Source organism: Hakea prostrata, chromosome 1 (assembly GCF_041222555.1).
Source record: "Hakea prostrata isolate BN-2017 chromosome 1, UWA_Hpros_2, whole genome shotgun sequence".
Lineage (NCBI taxonomy): Eukaryota > Viridiplantae > Streptophyta > Magnoliopsida > Proteales > Proteaceae > Hakea > Hakea prostrata.
Window position 1 is genome coordinate 75716571 of NC_142600.1, and position 16251 is coordinate 75732821.

At 39.3% G+C, this 16251-nt stretch overlaps 1 protein-coding gene across 1 annotated transcript; it reads left to right on the plus strand.

Moving 5' to 3' along the window:
• The first annotated feature begins 1539 nt into the window (after positions 1-1539).
• Positions 1540-5503, plus strand: LOC149030128 (RHOMBOID-like protein 2). The gene is made up of 6 exons (XM_089142435.1): positions 1540-1732; positions 1890-2333; positions 3676-3839; positions 4281-4444; positions 4530-4780; positions 4953-5503. Exons 2-6 carry the CDS (start codon positions 2047-2049, stop codon positions 5062-5064), a joined length of 978 nt encoding a protein of 325 aa, XP_088998561.1. The 5' UTR covers positions 1540-1732; positions 1890-2046; the 3' UTR covers positions 5065-5503.
• The last annotated feature ends 10748 nt before the right edge of the window (positions 5504-16251 follow it).

A 16251-nucleotide genomic window follows, 5' to 3' on the forward strand; every position in this document is an offset into this window, starting at 1 on the left:
ATTAGGGGAGCATATTCCTCTATCTTTACAAGTAGAGGATTCCAACTCATGCGTGACACAAAATGCAATCATAATTAATATAATTTATCAAAAATGAAAAATGACATAAACAAATATAACCCATAAAAGAATATATTCCCCTTTGACATTTTAAGTATATTTTATAAGAATTATTTATGGTACTCACTCCGTACAGCTCAACCCATAGTACCACTCAGGGATGACATGTATCCCAACATTACATCAAAAGATTAATGTCTATTTACAAGCAAGGAACGAAGTTTCGCCGGATTTCGGGGTTTCGCTGGCTGGCGAAACCAACGAAACCCTGAAATCTCGGCGAAAGTTCGCCGAGTTTCAATTGGATTTCGCCGGAAAAAATGAGGAAATCAAGAAATTGAGGGGCATCGAGCATAGGCATATGATTCCTGATTTCACCGGAAAAATAAGAAATCGTGTAACTAGTTTTGCAATTCCGCTAATCTGCAGTTGCTTCTCAGAGCTTCAATGGCGATGGCAATCTCTAGATTTTGGTTCTCAGAGCTTCAATGCATTCCCTTGTTATAAACTGGACGAGCATGACGAATAAGATGCTTGATGAGTCCGACCAGAACAAGGTCAAGAGGAGATCCGATGAAGAGACCGATAAGGATGGAGCGAAGGTGATGGGATTGAGAGGCAAGAGGAGAGAAGAAGAGGGCTACCGGAAAGGAAACCAAAGCGGCCGTCACCGGAGATTTCTAGGGCTTTGAGAATGAAACTAAACGAGGGACTACCCGGCATATCGGTGTATGTGGAGAGACCACGCCGTGTCTAACTCGATCGAACCGAGTAACGAGCGAGAGTTGGAGTTTTTGGTGACAATGGTGGTCTTTGGGGGGCTGGTTCTCCTCCGCCATGACTACGAACTTTGGCATGCTCAACGACTCTTGCAACTAGAAAAACAATTGATCGAAAGAGGAACAAAGAAAAAGGGGAGCGGAGAGAAGCGAACAGACGAAAGTGGGAACGACGGAGAAGAAGCGGGGAAGGCAGGGGAAATGTTAAAACCGTTGCGTTGGGGAAAAGCAAATCAGAAGTGCGGTTGGGGGAAATGAAATTGGTATTTGGCGATAAATAGTTCCATGTTTACAAGTAAATAATTTAAAAGGTTGACGTGATTTATAAATGAATTTCAGTCATTTGATGTGATGTTGTGACACATAACATATTTCTACAAGAAAATTGATGGTTAATTTTTGATATGACAAGGAAATGGATAAAATTCCTATCACTCAGGGCTCAAAGTTTGACCTTTTATTTTTTTTGGACCATGAGAATTTGCTCTGGAAAAGTTTAAATTTTATACATATCAAAATAGAATTTATGTTCATTTTATTTTTTTACTACATTAAGAAGGAAGTTCATCTCCGAAACTCAGAGTTTCTATTCATTTTATACTTTTTTTACCACATAAGGAGACTTAGCCCTAAATTCTGAGAAAATATACTGAGCACGAAACCCCTAGATCTTCTGATTAAACCAACCATCCTAATCTGTACTTTGATTCAGGTAGAACCTTCCACGACCCAACGCATGAGTTTTTGAGTTGGAAACTCATTGTCCTGCAAAGAAGGTTGTAATGGTCATTCTAACGGCTCCGTTGGGCATAACAATAACAGCGTGATGTAGATGAGCTGCGATGGTGACAGGTGAGCTGTGACCATGTACAAAAACATCCCACAAACGCCAGGTAAACTTTAACCGCCTCAGTTCAACCCTTTTCTTCCTTCCTTCTCTCTTTCTCCCTCTCCCTCTGTCCGCCTATTTTGTTACATTTAGTACAGGAAAGGAAAGATTTCATCCTTACGTCTCTCCCTTACAAGCCACTTCTCCTGTTTTCGTTTTAGGAGCACAGAGAACTCTTTCTCTGTTCAGGCACGGGTTACTGGAGCTTTGTTTTATTAATTTGCTACTCTTGCTTGAATTACTGAGAAGACGAGGGGTAGTGGCACAAGAACAGTAATCGATAGGGTTTGAGGCGAAGAAACAGAGGAGACAGAGAACATGGCTACCCAGGATCCGGAAAGCAGAGATGACAAGAACAGGGGGAACGGTTATCCTTCGTACTACCCACCTGCCAATTACCAAAATAGCACAGAGGAGAAATGGGTTTCTTGGTTGATTCCTTCGATTGTGGTGGCTGACGTTGTTCTGTTCATAGTTACTATGTATTACAACAACTGCCCTAAGAGCAATACTGGGGTTCAAGGAGGCTGCGTAGCTACGTTTCTTGGCAGGTTTTCATTTGAGCCTCTCCAAGAGAATCCCCTTTTCGGACCATCTTCTTCAACGTAATCGTTCTTGTCTTTGTTCTTCCTTTTGCTCAGTTTATTTTAGTATTTCTTTTATTGATTTGCCTTTTTGTGGGGTTGTAGAGAAGTTTAATTTCATTGATTCCGTGTGTTGCTTAAAATTTATGCATTTTGGTATGTGTGGCTTAATGGTTCTGCTTTCAGGTAACTCCTATAGAGAGAATGGTTCGTTTTAATTTTTTATGACTGCTATTTGTCGAGAAGTTTTTCCCCAACTCTGTTGCTGATCTCTATTTTGTTTAACAGTATTGATTCATGGAAACTGTACTCAATTATTTGATCTCATATTGCTTTTTTGGGTTAACATTTTATCTTATAGTTTGGAGTGAGAAATTTTCCTTTTGTACTTTTCCAGTTGTCTATGAAAGATTTTTGCCCCAACCCTGTTTGCACTTTTAGAATACTTATTGTTTCAGCCTGATTGGAGTATTCACAATGTTTCACAGACGATGGGGAAGTATACCATTACAAGTTTCAGTGATGACTTATCAATTTTTTCTTCGATTGGTATTTTGTAAAAGCATATTGTAGTTGTGTAGGATAGAGCCTTTGTGAATACATTATGGAACGTCAACACCTTCCTTACTCTTATTTTTACCCACTTCCCATCTTCTTTGATTTCCTCCTCAGACCTTTTCAAGTCCTCACCCTGCTTCTCAACGTGGAACCATGCTGGTCATTTCCCCTTATAACAGAGTTTATCTCATAAGGACATTGAGAGATTTTCCAAGTAGGCAATTAATTTGACATACACTAGGTGATATCCTAATTTAAATGGTTGGATATGTAAGGAAAGTCTTGATTGATATGACAAATCTCAACCCAAATTCAATCATATAGCCTCTTATATTGTGGCAATATTTGTTGTATTTCTGACCATCCCTTATTGTCATGCACATCTAGCTCTCTGTATTCCTTAATTTCTACATAATTTTAGAGTTAGGGAAAAGGGTAGGGAATGGAGCAAGGAATATGTTTGGATGGGTAGCACACACACAGGCACAATACTCTTGCTCCTTGAGTCATATGCACACACGCAAAACCTATGCAGATCACAAGTGCTATGAGCTTCTGTTACTCAATACTGATTTGAGTCCCTTGTTAATTTTTTCTGCTATGTGTGTACAAGGATTTGTTGTGATACTGCTTTTGTGTTCTGGATTTCCTTATTATTAGCTCTTGATAGCTGATGATGTTGTGCAAAGAAAGGTTTCATGAGCTAGAAAATCTATGTTTTAAAGTGTGTTGAATTGTCCTTGTAACCAAGATAAATAAATGAGATAAAGCAACACTAATCTTCGTGTTTCCTGTACTTTGTTAGACTGGATAACTTGGGAGGACTTGATTGGGACAAAGTGGTTAATGGACATCAAGGATGGAGGCTTGTCTCTTGTATCTGGTTCCATGCAGGTGTTATTCATCTGCTTGTGAACATGTTCAGTTTGCTTTTCATTGGGATTCGACTTGAACAACAATTTGGTTTTGGTAAGATTTTATGTGTCCTATTCTTTTCCTGCTTTGGATCTACAGCATTAGAAGTATTCTGTCCATCATGTTGAATTCTGCTGTTATGGATCTTCTTCATTCTGTTTCTAGTGTTAGAATTGTGTAATCTTTTTAAATGTAGTAGATCAGTGGGTGGTTTGTACATGGTTGTTTTTACTTTTACTGTTGTTATTTCTTCTGCTGTTATTACATAACCTTGTAGGGAAGTTGATTGAAAGGCATCCGTGGCCCTCCTTAACTTAGGTGGTCCTTTTTTAACTACGATCCTGGGGTGCCCCTTAATTTTGAATAACCAATCTATGGTCTCAAGGATTATTCTTGCAAATGTAGTTTTTGTTTGGATCCTTATGTTTCTGTCTTCTTTGCTTTGGTCTAATACTCTTGTCAAGTTGAGCACTCACTTCTAGTGAAATTTTGCAGTGCGAATTGGGTGTGTGTACCTTGTATCAGGATTTGGAGGAAGTGTTCTTTCTTGCCTTTTCATTAGAAATAGAATCTCCGTTGGTGCCTCTGGTGCACTGTTTGGACTTCTTGGAGCCATGCTTTCAGAACTTCTTATAAACTGGACTATCTATACAAACAAGGTAAGAACTACCTACCATGTTTAATTAAAAGTGTTTTATATATTTAATTTAGAACTAGCTTGATAATCAAGGTTGACGTATGCAGGCTGCAGCATTATTGACACTTGTGTTCATGATCGTCATCAACTTAGTTGTTGGACTTCTTCCTTTCGTTGACAATTTTGCACATATCGGTGGATTCCTAACAGGTATCCTCCTTGGTTTTATCCTGATGCTCCGACCTCAGTTTGGCTGGGTAGAGCGGGGCAATCTTCCAGCCAATGTTCGTGCAAAATCTAAATACAAGCCATACCAATATGTTTTGTGGCTGGTCTCACTAATCTTACTAATTGTTGGGTAAGTTTATCCTGATTGAAATATAAGTAATTATTTGTTGTTCGTAAATATTTCTGCTGGGTGAAACCAAAATTTGAATTGCATTGTACCATTGATGCTTTGGGATTTCTTCATTTACTTCAGATTTTACATCCAAAACTGATTCCCATTGTTTTGGTGTTAATATTTACAGTTTCACCGTTGCGCTGGTAATGTTGTTTCGTGGGGTGAATGCGTATGAGGAATGCCAATGGTGCCATTACCTTGACTGTGTCCCTACTTCAAAATGGACTTGTGGGAGTTAGTGAAATTTTATGTGGCGCTTCTCTGCTATGTATATGAAGTCATGTGATTTGAAGAACATGGACTCCCTTCATCTATTTTTTCTTCTTCTTCCCTTCTCCCTGGACATTAAACAGAAGGCTATTGTACCGTCATAGCTGTTGTTTCCTACTACTCTTGTAAAAGACGAAATTATACTAAAGGGAGTGCATCATATGTATTCTTTCTGTTGACCTTTTAGACCTGTAGCATTCATTCTTCATTGTTATTGTTTTGAAATTTCTAATTTCTGGTTTGCTACACTAATTCTTAGTGGAAATTTCTGTTCTTGGTTTGAAGAAAATTTGGTCATTATTAGTCTTGTTTCCCTATATTCATGAAACCCAAAAAGTCCCTTGGCACTAATCTTGAAATGATATCAATTTCGCTTGAGATATGTCTTGAATGATATTTTTGTCGGTGTTGCGAGCAAGGAAAGTAATGTGTGCTTATTGAGGATCCTCAACTATGAGTTTTCATGTTCTAAATAAACATTTCTTTTCTGCCAAATTTTTTTTTTAAAATAAATTAGAATACCTGATGTGGGCAAGGAATAATTGAACATTAGCGTATGAAGTGAGAAAAGAAACTTTCAGATTGAAGAGTTCAAAGTCACGAGTCACTTGTCACTTGTATGAAAAATCAAAAGAATTCAGGGGAAAGGAAAACAAGTCATGGGTCATGACTTTCAAGATCGTATGCAGCATGCGAGTTTACATTATAATTTGGACACTCAACCCGCTAAAGATCTCTGCATTAAAATCGTAACTTACTTAAATCAAGGTTAGGCTAGATTAGGCTGAAATGCAAAACAAACACAGCTGCAAAATCATTGTCTCAGAACAGAAATCCTTCCTAGTTCATGCCAATCACCAAAACTCAAATGATATCTCTGATTTTTCAGAATTACTTTCTAACATTAGACTATAGGTTAATGAATTATCTTTTGTTGTGTACATGGTATCGATGATATCTGTCTATAGATTACATTAAAGGGATTAAGTTAGATTTATAAGATTATTTTTTTTATTTTAATTTATCTCAACCCTTTCAAATCACATATATACATGTCACTCATCCATAAGAAAATTGGTGGTCTATTTTCTAGTAAAAATGGACAAGATAAAATTCTGGATATGCTCACCTTCTGGGAAGGGGGCTTTAAATTTGAAACTTTCAAATTCATCATCCCCTTTCAGATACTCAACTTCTGCACCTAACAGGAGGTTTCTCTCTTGGTTTTCTACTTAATACAATACCTATTTGCAACAGAATATGGAAGATAATACAAACAAAGAAACAAGACACAAGAGAAGGTTTTACTTAGTTCGGTTTTAAAGACCTACATCCAAGGATGAATACAAAGATTCATCAAGCATTGCACTAATCAAGATTAGAGAGAAGGATTACAGCACTATATCTACCCACAAGAGCTAACAAGACATGAACCAAGAGATACAACACAGGCAAGGTAAGAATACACCTTCAACATGTAGACCTGCGTCTCTCTTCAATGCCCAACCAAGGAATATTAATCACCGGTGCTTTCAACACATTATAAAGTCACGAGACTCCACCATCTTCAAGCTTGAGCACCTCTCCTGAGCAGTAGTAGAGCACCTCCAATGAAGAACAGAGAACAGAGCCCTCTCTCTCTCGAAGAACCAGAACAATAAATAATGTATCGAACTAACTAAAACCCTAGAGCATAAGGTATGATATATACTGCTGGGCAGAATGACCATAATACCCTTACAACCATTCACATAAGACTCTCATATCCCCAGTACATATGAAATGACACACATGACCCTAGACTATAGTACAACATTCTCCACCTTGACTTTGATATTTGACTGTGCAATAACCTATGAGTAAACAGTGAACTCATAAAAAAATAAAAAACAAATAAAACAGATTAGAAAGATAACACCTTCATCATGTTCAAGACAAACTTGAACTTTCCAACAGGTACAACTTTAGTCATAATGTCAACTGGATTGATAGATGTATCAATCTTACAAACATCAACAAGGCTTTTGGCAATAACATCCCTAATAAAATGAAGCTTAACATCCACATGCTTAGTTTTATCATTGAAAGACACAAAGCACTTTGAGAATCACAACGAACAAGAAAATACAAGTTACCAAAACCAAGGTCACTAAGGAGTCCTTTAAGCCATAAACACTCCTTAACAGTTTCAACCAAGGCTATGTATTCAACTTCAGTAGTTGAAATTACCACCACATGTTGAAGTGTGGACTTCCAACTCACCAAATTACTACCAACAATGAATAAGTAACCAGTCAAAGACTTTCTTTTATCCAAGTCAGCAGCAAATCAGAGTCACAAAACCCAACAGTGCTCGTATCATCAACATAAGAGTTATCATGCACAATTCTATAAGAAGTAGAATTTTTAAGATATCTCAACAACCACATAACAACATTCCAATATGAATCACAAGGTCTACTCATGAATCTACAAACTAGGCAACTGAATATGCAATATCAGGCCTAGAGCAAACACTCTTGATAATGTCAACTAGTTTTTTTCTTTGTATGAAACTAATCCATTTAGTCAGAGGAAAAACATGGTAGCATCAGTAACAACTTTAAGCTTAAAATGAGTACCAAGAGGAGTATCCATAGTCTTACAATTAATATTTTCAAACTTATCTACAAGTTTATGAATATATCCCACTTAAGACAAGGTCAAAACTCCCTTAGCTCTATCTATATGAATGTCAATGCCAAGAATTCTTTTAGCAGCCCCTAAATCTTTCATTTCAAACTCGACTTCAGTTTACAATTCTGAACCTTATTCTTAGATGCAATAAACATGTCATTAATATAAAGTAAAAGATAAATGAAAGAGTTAGGACTAAACTCACAATAATATACACAATTATCATAATAGCTCATTTTAAACTTATTATTGAGCATGGATTTATCAAATCTTTTATACCACTGCCTAGGGGATTGTTTCAAACCATATAAAAATCTTAACAATAGGCAAACTTTTGATTCACTACCTTTAACAACAAAACCCTCAAGTTGAATCATATAAATCTGATTGTCTAACTTACCATTCAAGAATGCAGTCTTTACATCAAGTTGTTTTAGACCTAAGTTATAAATAGTAGCTAAGGCCAACAATACTCTAATAGAGGTATATTTCAACACAGGGGAGAAAACCTCATTATAATCAATCTCTTCAATCTGAGACTAACCCTTAGCTACTAATCTAGCTTTAAATCTAGGCTTTTCCACACTAGGAATCATGCCTTAAACTTGTATACCTACTTATAACCTACAAGCTTTTTACCCTTGGGTCTATCTACAAGTAACCAAGTATGATTCTTAGCTAGGGAATCCATTTCTTCTCTCATGGCAGCAAACCAAAGTTTGCTGTTCACACTCTCAAGAGCCTCTTTAAAAGACCTAGGCTCACTTCCCTTAAGTTGGTCAGCTGCACTAAGAGCATAAAAAATGAGATTAGAAGCTGAATTAGATAACTCACTTACATTGGCATACCTAGAAGGTCTCCTAATCTCCCTTATAGTCCTATCTCTAGCCAAAACATAATTGTCTAAGGGACCGTATCCTCAAGATCTTCTTTGATATTTAATGGATCACCACTAGCACCTAAATCCTCATCTACACCTATGGGATCAAGGGTACCAAGCTCAATATCAGGTTTCTCATCAAGCTCCACCTCAAGAAAACTCTTGCCTAGATTATGGGAGTTTGAGACACCACCAGATGATCTACTTTTTAGGAATTCTAGTTCATTAAACTTCACATCCCTACCAATTATCACTTATTTATCCACTAAACACCAAAGCCTATACCCTTTCACTCCTATGGGGTAACCTAGGAAAATATACTTCCTACCTCTAGGCTCAAGCTTCCCCTTACTTTGTTGAACAAAACCCGCACATCCTAAGGGTCTAAGTGTGTTATAATCACACTTAACTTTGCTCCACCTGAAATCAGGTGTATCAAAGTTAATAGAGGAATTAAGGGACTTATTAATCACAAAACAAGTTGTACTAGCAGCTTTAGCCAAAACTTCTTCCCTAGACCATATTCTATCAACATGCATCTCACCTTATCTATGATACTCCTATTCATCCTCTTAGTCACTCCATTATGTTGAGGGGTATAAGTGCATGTTTTATGTTTAGTAATAACATGATTCTTGCAAAAATCCAGAAATTTATCATTGCAAAATTCAAGTCCATTATCAATCCTTAATTTCTTGATTTTCTTTTCAGTTTGGTTCTCATATAAGGTCTTCCATTCTAGAAACTTATCATACACACCAGGTTTATCTCTAAGAAAGTATAACCAGGTCTTTCTAGAATAATCATCAATTATGGACAAGAAATATTGCACCCGAGAGAGATGGAGGCACATTAGGACTTCCCTAAGGGTTTGAATGTAGTTATAGGGCTTCATCAAGTGCTGCCTGTGGTGGTAGTATGTCTTTTATCGGCTCCGGAAGTCTACTTATCCATATAGGATTGATTAGTGTTGAAGCTTTTACGGAAACCACCACCGATAGCAGCAGCAGCAGTAGTAGCCGTGGGAGAAGTAGTTCGAGGAGAAGAATGGAAGCGATGAAACCAATGGCCGGGAGCTCTAGGTCTTCATCAGCAACCTTTACGAAGTCTTGCAAGTCAAGCAAACTGCCTCGCCGATTGAGATCAAGAGTGCCTACCTGAACCTCACCAAGCTTTATCATCAAGATGCAGTGACTTCCGACGACTCCGCTGGCAAGTATCGCCGAAATAGTGGGGAGAGTTTGCCCTTTCGGCCGGTTTGCTATGTAGCGAACCAATGAAAAATGAAGAAAAATGGCCCCTTGCCCATACGTTACCATAAAAAAACCTACGCATTTCATATTCAACCACGGGAACACCATAATTTTATCAGGTCGAGCTTCTAACAAAGAAATTGATTATCCATTTTTTTCCGGAAATTAACTTGGTAAATTTTTTTTGAATACCCACCCTTAAAACTAAAGACATTCCACATATTTATGTATATAATCCTTGGGATCCGTTTCTCCACGTGTCATTTATAGCAGACTTTCTTCATTACAAGGGACCACAAAATTTACAAAGGGATGTAATCGTCGGTAAGGTTGTCCAATTGGTAATTGCAAGAGAGCTTTGGTCGATGGTGCATCTATACACATTTTCAATAAAATAATAATAATAATAATTTATAAATGAAACGATATGAATGTAATTATCAATACTATTAAAGCCATAGGTGTCATTTGACAGGGTCACAAAGGTTAAATGACAAGCCAATAGAGACGATAAAACATCTCCGCCTCATTTGGTCAGATTTTGCTTGGGAGCAGTGCCTTCATGGCATTCCTCCGAGCAGCCAAGGGTCCATATTTAAGGCACTAATCATAATCATTCAAGATTAATTTTTTCGCATATTAATCGTGACCCTTGGTTGCTCGGAGCAGTGCCAACGTCGCACTGCTCCCAAGCAAAATCCTATATGGATGCCTCTTTCTACCAAAATAATAATAATAAAAAAAAAATATATGCAGCTGTAACCCTGCAAAAAGTTGTTTCTTGACGGCTTACTAGAGCAGGGCATTTTTCATTTTGGTCGGAGTCTGAGAGTGAGAAGGTAATGCCATCGTCCGTAATCGCAAAGAACAGTAGACACTGAGATTGAGCTAATGGCAAAACAAGTAGAGACGGAGATTGAGCTAATGGCAGAACAACAAGTAAAGATTGAGATTAGGCAAGTCATGGAGGTAATCGCAGAGCTAATCGCACAAGAACAGGTACAAACTGAGAATGAGCGAATCAATGAGCTAATCGCAAAGCTAATGGAAGAAGGACATGGAGAGACTACGATTGAGCTAATCAAGGAGATAATCGCAGAGCTAATGGCAGAAGAACAGGAAAGCAGTGTTGTTCAAGCTCCAATGCCACAAGACTCAGTTCCAGCTCCGGAAAGCAGTGTTGTTCAAGCTCTAATGCCACAAGACTCGGTGGCTGAGACGACGGTGGACATAAGCCAATACCCGGAGAGCAGTGTTGTTCCAACTCTGGAGAGCAGTGTTATTTCCAGCTCTAATGCCACAAGACTCGGTCGTTGAGACGACGGTGGACATGAGCCAATACCCGGAGAGCAGTGTTGTTCCACCTCCGGAGAGCAGTGTTGTTCTAGCTCTAATGCCACAAGACTCAGTGGCTGAGACGACGGTGGACATGAGCCAATACCCAGAGAGCAGTGTTGTTCCAGCTCTAATGCCACAAGACTCGGTGGTTGAAACGACGGTGGACATGAGCCAATACCCAAAGAGCAGTGTTGTTCTAGCTCTAATGCCACAAGACTTTGTGGTTGAGACGACGGTGGACATAAGCCAATACTCGGAGAGCAGTGTTGTTCAAGCTCTAATGCCACAAGACTCGGTGGCTGAGACGACGGTGGACATGAGCCAATACCGGGAGAGCAGTGTTGTTACAGCTCCGGAGAGCAGTGTTATTCCAGCTCTAATGCCACAAGACTCGGTGGACATGAGCCAATACCCGAAGAGCAGTGTTGTTCCACCTTCGGAGAGAAGTGTTGCCTGGAACAGAGTAAAAATGATGGTTTGTTCCTCCATTCGTTGGATCATGGTGCTTGGGATTTCTTCATTTGCTTCATCTGTAATGGCACAAGAACAACAATCGGTATCAGAGCACAACCCAATTGGTATAAGATTTAAGGCACTAATCATAATCATTCAAGATTAATTTTTTTGCATATTAATCGTGACCTTTGGTTGTTCGGAGCAGTGCCAACGTCGCACTGCTCCCAAGCAAAATCCTATCTGGATGCCTCTTTCTACAAAAAAAATAAAAGCAGTAACCCTGCAAAAAGTTGTTTCTTGACGGCTTACTAGAGCAGGGCATTTTTCATTTTGGTCGGAGTCTGAGAGTGAGAAGGTAATGCCATCGTCCGTAATCGCAGAAGAATAGTAGACACTGAGATTGAGCTAATAGCAAAACAGGTAGAGATAAGATTGAGTTAATGGCAGAACAACAGGTAAAGATTGAGATTGAGCAAGTCATGGAGGTAATCGTAGAGCTAATCGCACAAGAACAGGTACGGACTGAGATTGAGCGAATCATTTAGTTAATCGCAGAGCTACTTGAAGAAGGACATGGAGAGACTGCGATTGAGTTAATCAAGGAGTTAATCGCAGAGCTAATGGCAGAAGAACAGAGACTGAAGAACAACAATCGCTACCTCCAATGCCACAAGACTCGGTTCCAGCTCCGGAGAGCAGTGTTGTTCCACCTTTAATGCCACAAGACTCGGTGGCTGAGAGGACGGTGGACATGAGCCAATACCCGGAGAGCAGTGTTGCCGGGAAAAGAGTAAAAATGATGGTTCGTTTCTCCATTCGTTGGATCGTGGTGCTTGGGATTTCTTCATTTGCTTCAGCTGTAATGGTACAAGAACAACAATTGGTATCAGAGCACAACCCAATTAGTATAAGATTTAAGGCACTAATCATAATCATTCAAGATTAATTTTTTCGCATATTAATCGTGACCCTTGGTTGCTCGGAGCAGTGCCAACGTCACACTGCTCTCAACCAAAAATCCTATCTTGATGCCTCTTTCTACAAAAAAAAAAGTAAATTAAAAAAAAAATAAAAAAATAAAAAATATATATATATATAGTAGACACTGAGATTGAGCTAATTGCAAAACAGGTAGAGACAGAGATTGAGCAAATGGCGAACAACCAGGTAAAGATTGAGATTGAGCAAGTCATGGAGGTAATCGCACAAGAACAGGTACAGACTGAGATTGAGCGAATCATTGAGTTAATCGCAAAGCTAATGGAAGAAGGACATGGAGAGATTGCGATTGAGCTAATCAAGGAGATAATCGCAGAGCTAATGCCAGAAGAACAGGAGACTGAAGAACAACAATCGCTACCTCCAATGCCACAAGACTCGGTTCCAGCTCCGGAGAGCAGTGTTGTTCCACCTCTAATGCCACAAGACTCGGTGGCTGAGACGATGGTGGACATGAGCCAATACCCGGAGAGCAGTGTTGCCGGGGGCAGAGTAAAAAGGATGGTTCGTTCCTCCATTCGTTGGATCGTGGTGCTTGGAATTTTTTCATTTGCTTCAGCTGTAATGGCAAAAGAACAACAATCGGTATCGGCCGAGGATAGATTAGGCACAACAAACAAAAGAAACGCAAAAAGTGACGGGGGCGAGCGCCGCGCCCCAAGCAAACCACGAGACCAGCGAGAATGGCAAAGAACAACAACGGAGCACAACCCAATTGGTATCGAACAATGGAACAATCGGAATGCATTGTTCCAACGATCCTGCCTCTCGATGTAATACCCTTGCCAAGTTGAGCAATCACGACAATCGGGCGGTGGGGGTGACCCATCGGGTTTGGAGGACGTCTTGCAAGTCCATTAGAAAGCGCCCGCTGTGACCGGCGGGGGCCGGTTGGACTCTTTGAAGCCAATGTTTAACGAAAATGGACCACATAGAGACATGGAGAACTACCACCATGTTTAATTGAAAGTGTATATGTTGATGAGTCGTTCCCATGTTAAATCGCAGGGAGATGGGTGGAGAGACGAGAGTGTTAAGTTAGGCACAACCGAACAGCGATAATCGAGTTGGCAGCGAGGCAGGTCGAAGAGGGACGAGTCAGAAGGTTGTGGACCCAAGTAAACGATGCGCGGGGATCAAGGGTACTCGGACTACTACTCCACCCGGGGGCAAGCGGCGGAAACAAAGAGGAACCAAGAAGACCACACAAATATAAGTAACCATGTTGTAAACGGGTGAAACAAATTTGAATGATGCATGTCAAGATGCTTGGTTCTTCATTTGCTTTAGGTATGGCAACAACATCGAGACTGAGCACAACCCAATTGGTATCAAAACAATTGGTAATTGCAATCGGTATTATTGCATTATTCCAACGATTATTATGTTTCTGTCTTCTTTGCTTCGATGTAATACTCTTGCCAAGTTGAGCACTCACTTCTGGTACAATTTTGTAGTGCGAATTGGGGTTGTGTACCTCCTATCGGGATTTGGAGGAAGTCTTTTTGCAAGTCTCTTCATTATAAATTGCGTCCCCGCTTGTGCCTTTGGTGCAGTGGTTGGACTCTTTGAAGCCAATGTTTCTGAAACTGCTGTAAACTGGACTCACTATAGAGACATGGTAAGAACTACCTACCATGTTTAATTGAAAGTGTTTTATATGTTGTATGAGTTTTGTTCTCATGTTATTTAATCGCTTATTTTGGGAGATGGTGTGTGTGAGAGACGTTAGAGTGTTAAGTTTATGGCCACAATCTGGAACTAGCTTGATAATCGACGTTGGATTTATGCAGGCTTTTAGGTCGACAGATGTGTGCACGATTGTCATTAATGTAGTTGTTGGACTTTTTCTTGGGGTAAACCGTTTATTGCCTGTCGGTGGATTCCTAACAGATATCCTTATTGGTTTTATTCTACTGCTCCAACCACAGCCTAGCTGGGGGGAGCAGAGCAATCGTCGAGCAGAAACTAAATACGAGCTATACTAAGAATTTTTGTGTTTGGCTTCACTATATTTACTAATTCTTGGGTAAGATCTCCTAATTTAAATGTAAGTAATTCTCGTTGTTTGTAAATATTTCTGCTGGGTGAAACTAAAATTTGAATTGCATTGCATTGTTCCAATGATGCTTGAGATTTCTTCATTTGTTTCAGTTGTAATGGCAAAAGAACAACAATCGGTACAGAGCACAACTCAATTGGTATCAGAACAATTGGTAACTGCAATCGGTTTTATTGCATTATTCCAACGATCCTTATGTTTCTGTCTTCTTTGCTTCGATGTAATACTTTTGCCAAATTAAGCACTCACTTCTGGTACAATTTTGAAGTGCGAATTGGGGTTGTGTACCTCCTATCAGGATTTGGAGGAAGTCTTTTTGCAAGTCTCTTCATTATAAATTCCGTCCCCGCTTGTGCCTTTAGTGCAGTGGTTGGACTCTTTGAAGCCAATGTTTCGAAAACTGCTGTAAACTGGACTCACTATAGAGACATGGTAAGAACTACCTACCATGTTTAATTGAAAGTGTTTTATATGTTGTATGAGTTTTGTTCCCATGTTATTTAATCGCTTATTTTGGGAGATGGTGTGTGTGAGAGACGTTAGAGTGTTAAGTTTATGGCCACAATCTGGAACTAGCTTGATAATCGACGTTGGCTTTATGCAGGCTTTTAGGTCGACAGATGTGTGCACGATTGTCATTAATGTAGTTGTTGGACTTTTTCTTGGGGTAAACCGTTTATTGCCTGTCGGTGGATTCCTAACAGATATCCTTATTGGTTTTATTCTACTGCTCCAACCGCAGCCTAGCTGGGGGGAGCAGAGCAATCGTCCGAGAAACTAAATACGAGCTATACTAAGAATTTTTGTGTTTGGCTTCACTATATTTACTAATTCTTGGGTAAGATCTTCTAATTTAAATGTAAGTAATTCTCGTTGTTTGTAAATATTTCTGCTGGGTGAAACTAAAATTTGAATTGCATTGCGTTGTTCCAATGATGCTTGAGATTTCTTCATTTGTTTTAGTTGTAATGGCAAAAGAACAACAATCGGTACAGAGCACAACTCAATTGGTATCAGAACAATTGGTAACTGCAATCGGTTTTATTGCATTATTCCAACGATCCTTATGTTTTTGTCTTCTTTGCTTCGATGTAATACTTTTGCCAAATTGAGCACTCACTTCTGGTACAATTTTGCAGTGCGAATTGGGGTTGTGTACCTCCTATCAGGATTTGGAGAAAGTCTTTTTGCAAGTCTCTTCATTATAAATTCCATCCCCGCTTGTGCCTTTAGTGCAGTGGTTGGACTCTTTGAAGCCAATGTTTCGAAAGCTGCTTGAAACTGGACTCACTATAGAGACAGGGTAAGAACTACCTACAATGTTTTATTGAAAGTGTTTTATATGTTGTATGAGTCTTGTTCCCATGTTATTTAATCGCTTATTTTGGGAGATGGTGTGTGTGAGAGACGTTAGAGTGCTAAGTTTATAGTCACAATCTGGAACTAGCTTGATAATCGATGTTGGCTTTATGTAGGGCATTATGCAAGCTTT

Excerpts from the sequence above, each read along its gene's own strand:
- LOC149030128 (XM_089142435.1), top strand. The coding sequence starts at position 2,047 with ATGGCTACCCAGGATCCGGAAAGCAGAGATGACAAGAACAGGGGGAAC. Across the intron at positions 3,840-4,280 it reads TGAACAACAATTTGGTTTTG|TGCGAATTGGGTGTGTGTAC; the intron begins GTAAGATTTTAT and ends GAAATTTTGCAG. Across the intron at positions 4,781-4,952 it reads CTAATCTTACTAATTGTTGG|TTTCACCGTTGCGCTGGTAA; the intron begins GTAAGTTTATCC and ends TAATATTTACAG.